Genomic DNA, 6,528 nt, shown 5'->3' on the forward strand with positions numbered 1-6,528 from the left:
AGAGGTTTAATTCCAAAAAAGGCCCACGGTTGATAAATTGACAAAAATGGTCTTTTTGTCCTGTGAAAAGTCTATAATACCACCCGCGCGCCTGTTTTATCGCTTAATTACGAGAAATGTATTTCTCGCATTTGGTGCTCAATTACGAGAAATGTATTTCTCGCATTTTGTATTTCTCGCATTTGGTGCTCAATTACGAGAAATGTATTTCTCGCATTTGGTGCTCAATTACGAGAAATGTATTTCTCGCATTTAGTATTTCTCGCATTTGGTAAATATTCTCCGGCCACGAACCCTAAATTTAGGTTTCTCATATAAATACTCTAAAACCCTAATTTCACATTGTCCTTGTATTCTGAAGCTGCCAAAATGTCGAAGCGAGGTTAGTGTTTTCATTTTCTATACAATTCTCTGTTAACTACATGTTTGATACTTGATAGTAATTCAATGTTGAAAAACAACGTGTTTCAGGTCGCGGAGGATCGGCAGGAAACAAGTTCCGCATGTCACTGGGTCTTCTTGTGGCGGCTTCGGTCAATTGTGCCGACAATACCGTCGCGAAGAATCTCTACATCATATTAGTGAAGGGGATCAATGGTCGTTTAAGTCGATTGTCGTCTGCTTGTGTGGGAGATATGGTTATGGCGACGGTGAATAAAGAGAAACCTGATTTGAGAAAGAAGGGCATGCCTGCTGTCATTGTTAGACAACGCAAGCCCTGGTGCCGAAAGGATGGAGTGTTCATGTATTTTGAAGGTGTATTTGAAAGGTGATTTAGTAGATTCTGATTTTGTTTTGTGTTATAACTTGTTACTTATTTAACAAATTTTTTGTTATTCTTTACTAGAATAGTTAGACTGAAGAACCCACTCTTTTCACGATCTGATTGATACAATCCCTTATTTGATTACAACTAGGGCAAATCAAACAATTTGAAAAGCATGTCCATTTCCACAAGTAAACAGCTTAACCAAACAAAGTTCATGATAATCATATATCTGTTTTGACAATCAAAGTGCCATTTAGTTAGTGTACAATTTGACTTTTTGATTGATTGTCATGTCTCACTTCATCATCACAATGCCTTTAACCCCTTTCTTCACTGTAATTCACTTTTGTATGACAAACTCTTAATGTTGAGAATTTAGAAATAATTTTTCTTTAGTATTGGTTTTCAAGGGTATTTGGGTATTGTATATACCCACTAATATTTAAAAGAAAGAGTATTGGGGATAATGAATAGAGTTTATGGTATGATGAATGATGTATTTAGAACACTATACTCACTTATTTGCGTTCAAAGTCTTACCTACTTCTTGGTCTTCTCCATTTTGAACAATCACAACACAATTTTTTTATATATGAAATTTGTTGATTGTAATATGTAAATATATTGGTTGATAAATATGTTGTTACTATGCAGATAATGCTGGTGTGATAGTGAATCCTAAGGGAGAAATGAAAGGTAAAAAATGTCTCAAAATGTGTTAAATTACTATATCATCTTTAGGCCTCATTCATTCATTCACCATTATTTGTTTGATGGTAAAAAAACCAGGTTCTGCTATTACTGGTCCAATTGGGAAGGAATGTGCTGATTTATGGCCCAGAATTGCAAGTGATGCCAATGCTATTGTCTGATAAAGCTGGGGGGACTCTTTTACTTTTAAAAAACTTGTCAATTTTGTTTTTTGATTCACAATTGATATTAGAATCATATACCCTTTCAATTCTTGTGATACACATAACATATTTATGAATGTTGATGTATGTGAGTGCTTTCAATTTTGGGTCATACCAAACATGCTATTCAAATATGTAAAACATCTAGTCAAGAAAATGGGGAATAAATAAAGCATATGATTAAAGTGTTTATATCTAATATCAACATATATAATGTCAACAATTCTTACAGGACAAAGCAAAAGTCGCAAGGAGTTTTTGTGTTCTTATCAAGGCCCATAGTTAGCCTCTTATTGACATGATTCCATTAAGATTATAGTTGTTGAATCATGAGTCTGTCGAATTGACATGAAATAAAGAAAAATCTGTATCTTTTATAGAGGATATTTTAGCTATCACTTTAAGATTGTGCATATTTTATGATGAAAAATGCTTATAAATTTGTACTCGTAAAATGAAACCAGACAACGATTTGTCAATTATCATCTAATTTCGGTTTTCATATTCATAAAAGTATTTCAAAACAGGTATTTTTCAGCCTGCGGAAATGGGTTTAGCAAAAAAATAATAAACATTTGGATAGAAACTGACTGTAAAACTCCACAAATAAACGGTAATTTTCACTCAACAATCTGACTGTAAAAACTCCATAAATAAACTGTAATTGGCATAGTGTTTGCTTAAAGATGATGCAAAAGAGAGACATAAAGACAGTAATAGTTTACAAACTTAAACAGATTCTGGTTCAACTCAACAAACATATTTCACTGTTCTTCGTCACTATCGTTCCCGAAAACTGAAGCTATTGGAATCTTTGCCTTCTTCTTTGTCGAGCTACTGTTTGAAATCTGGCCAACATAAGAAACTGCCTAATTAGAAACAACAATGACAAGAGTCCCAACAGAAGTAACAAGAAAAAACAATTGCCTCCCTTTTTGGCTTATCTTGTTTTGCAGATTCTTGGACCTTGACAGTAGAAGCAAGCAACCAGGTAATAAAAACTGCACGAAATTCTCAAGACCTTCCAAACATGATGATACCAATTCCCCTCAAAAGACACACATATAAAAGAAATATGTGTTGCCTTCTGCTAATAAATGTTGGTTTTTGTAAAAGAAGAAGAAGAAAGCATCAAGCTCCAATTATCCGGGTATGCACACATACAAACTGCAAAAAACATACCTCTCGTTTCTTAGCAATCTCCTCTGTCTCCTCTAACTCCACGTTAAGTTTCTTCCTTTGGATATTTTCTTTAGTAGTATAAAAATCATCCTCTTCCTGTTTTCCAACTCCCAATTTTGCATCCCGCATACCAGACCTTATTGGCTCAATTATTCCTTAATATAAACCGAAAAAATAATTTACTATCCAATTATTTGATAGAGAAAACATAACAGATGCACAAACAATGAAGTTCCTAAAGAAATGTTCAATTCTCGTGTCTATGTTGAGAGTCAGTTCACCCATAAAACCTTGCTATAACATATTATAATCAATCTACTTCAATAGGAGAATTGATGTTTATTTACTTTGTTCATCTTTCCCAAGACCTTTTCCTTTCCAACCCATCTTTTGGAGAAGCCTAAATCAAATATTAGAAGATGACAATTGTGTATTCGATGAAGTTTGTTCAACATTATCAAGATCAACATTTTCAGTAGGCCTGTGATTAATTGGCAGATAAAGCACAAGAGTATGAATATCTGAAGTATAGCATCTTTGGTGATTCATTTTATCCTGTATACATAAGACGAAAACTCTTAGAACTAAAGAATAAACGAAAAAAACCCAATTAATCACAGAGAGAAAAGATCCAACTTTAGGGATTCGAATTTCTAATCTCATATAATACCAACCATTTCCTTCAAACCCAGTTGACCTATCTAGCCAAGTCTGCATATTTGATGAAAGACCCAATCTCAAAGATTTATTAATTTGAAAGAACAAGATCTAGCTAGAGAATACATACAAGACTTTCGAAGTGTGGTGTCGAGGTCGGAGCGAACATTGCGTTCGACGGTGACGGGGGCAAGTGGAGCCTATGATGATAAGGCGTTCTTGTCTTGAGTCGTCGTCATGTATGTGTGTTAATCTGATATCTAGAGATGAATGCATCGCGATCGCGTCCTCCATTGGAGATTGTTCTTTCGTAGTTTATTGTAGATCGATTTGAAACCCTAGCCGTTTTCATATATTTTACAAATGTCTGAATCTCAATATATAGATATACCAAATGCGAGAAATACCAAAGTCGAGAAATACCAAATTCGAGAAATACCAAATGCGAGAAATACATTTCTCGTAATTGAGCACCAAATGCGAGAAATACCAAATGCGAGAAATACATTTATGGTAATTGAGCGATAAAACAAGCGCTCGAGAGGTATTACAGACTTTTCACAGGGCAAAAAGACCATTTTTGTCAACTTTATCAACCGTGGGTCTTTTTTGGAATTAGATCTCATAAGCCATTTCATCAAATTTCCCGATTGAAATGGCTCTCTTTACTGTAAGTATTTTCTCTCTAATTTGGATTTCATTTTTGAAAAGTAAGGTTGATAACATTATTAAATAAACCCTTCAAGTTGTTTCTTGATTTTGATAAAAAATAGTCCTCAAACTTTCTTTTCTCTTATTTAGGCACCTCAAGCTTTTACTTTTCTTTTCTAATTTTTAAATCAGGATTTTCTTTTTTATGACAACAATATCTCATGGTTATAACCCTTAACTTTTATAGATGTTCTTTTATTTAGAATTGAATATAAAACTCTTAATTACAATTTAAATTACCCTTATCTAATATAAATGTAAATGTTTATTTAGTGAAATATCTAAGAAACTGTTTGTGTATAAACATAGTTTAGAACATGGAAGAGTCTTTCAATATAAACACATATAAGAACTTTATAGAAGATACTAATTTTATTGTTTAATTTGTATAATCATATTGGGCACAATGAGTAGTTATGCAACTATTGGGTGCACAAATAACTTGAGGGAGGTGAACAAACTTTATTGAATTTTTTTATGAAAATCATTACAAGCATTATTATTAGATGGTAATATTATTTCAGTAAATAGTAAAGGAGTATAAAATAATAGTATTGACACCATTCTCATAATTGTATTGACACCATTCTCATAATATTTAGATAAATTCTTTTTTATTATCTATTTAAATTTTATATAGAGGGTAAGCACTAAAATTTTATAATTAAAATTAAGGATAAAATATGATTAAATAATTAATTGAAATAATATTTTAGTAATTATATCCTAATTAATTAAAATAAAAGGTAAGAAAAATAAATAAAATAATTTAAGAAAAATATTGTATTCATTTTATCTCAAATTAATTTTGAGAGTCAAAAGAAATTAAAATGTTTTTTTTAGGATAAATGTTGTATCCATTTTATTCCAAATTAGTTATTTATAAAGCCCCAAAATAAAAAATAAAAAATAAAAAAATATTATGTTTATTTAAAATATTTTGTAGATTGAAAACAATGTCAAAGAAATGAGAAAAATGAATTTCAAACAAGTCTTAATGATGAAAAATGATTGTGATTTGCTACCATCGAAATAAAAATTAATTTGTCAGTAAAATTAACTAGTAAAATTAACTAGTGCAACAGACCCTACGACTATTAGATGAGCGATGTAATATCATCTAACGCCCAATAGTTAGTCGCATTGCCCGCTGCAATGAAAAATATGCATGTTCGTAAGATAATGAATCAAATTATTAAGATAAAAAAGTAAAATTAAAATTTTAATATAAATAATATGTTTAAATTTTATTTTAATATAAATTTTATAAAAAATTAATTAAACAAAAAATTAGATCAAAACATTTTGTAGAATAATTATTTATTCATTTATTTCAATTTTATCAAATTGATCAACATTATAGTTTTGCAAAATTTATATAAATATATCTTTTAATTATTAAATTATATAATTAAAATATTTACTTTTTTTATAATATTTAAAATTTCAATACAAATAAACCTTTAATATTAATAATTTACCTCAAATAATACAATTTTGTTTTATAAAAATAAAATTTTGAATTCATAATTTAAAATATTTCAATTAACAGTATCAAACAAGCTCAGAATAAGATAAAGTATTCAGACAAAAATAAAAAAGCATCTTCCTCCTCAACATCATCTGGTTGTGTGCCAAATTAAGACGAATCTTCCTCAACACAAGTAGATCAACGTCTTGTTTGATGTGTGATTATTATTATTATTATTTTTTAAATAAACTGATTTTTTAATAGATCAAAATTATGAGATTAAAAAAATATATTATTCTGGGTTGGATGATAAATATATCTTATTGTTTTAAAAGATTTTAAGAATTATTTTTAATTAATCATTTAATTGAATTTGATAGCAAACAAGTCACAACTCATCTTTCAAGGTTGTTTACCACTCATCATCTTCTTTTCTATCGTCTGGACATAGACTTTACCCACATTGAATAGGGATAAAGACTGGAAATCTCTTCTTCTTTATTCTCTATCAATTTAATATATATTTTTCTAATTATTTTTTTAGAAAAATATAATATAAATTATTATATATTTGTTTTACAAAAATAGGATGTATTTTGATATTTAATTGATAATTTATTTGATTTAATTGAAGAAGGAATAAGTGAAAAAATGATAATTAACTATAGGTAATGGATTCTTGCACCGCAAGATTAAAGAGAGGGAATGAGTGGATCTAACAAATCGGTTAATCCATCTTTCAAAAACATTAAAAAATTAAACTTTTACCTAGGTTTGATCATATTCTAATATTAAATATCTAATCATCTAATTAAACAACTACA

The 6,528-nt window shown here is 29.6% G+C and overlaps 1 protein-coding gene across 1 annotated transcript; it reads left to right on the forward strand.

The window, feature by feature from the left end:
• The first annotated feature begins 369 nt into the window (after positions 1-369).
• LOC124941216 (60S ribosomal protein L23-like) lies at positions 370-1,641 on the forward strand. The gene is made up of 4 exons (XM_047481502.1): positions 370-382; positions 472-756; positions 1,424-1,465; positions 1,559-1,641. Exons 1-4 carry the CDS (start codon positions 370-372, stop codon positions 1,639-1,641), a joined length of 423 nt encoding a protein of 140 aa, XP_047337458.1.
• The last annotated feature ends 4,887 nt before the right edge of the window (positions 1,642-6,528 follow it).

The sequence above is a fragment of the Impatiens glandulifera genome, chromosome 6, assembly GCF_907164915.1.
Source record: "Impatiens glandulifera chromosome 6, dImpGla2.1, whole genome shotgun sequence".
NCBI lineage: Eukaryota > Viridiplantae > Streptophyta > Magnoliopsida > Ericales > Balsaminaceae > Impatiens > Impatiens glandulifera.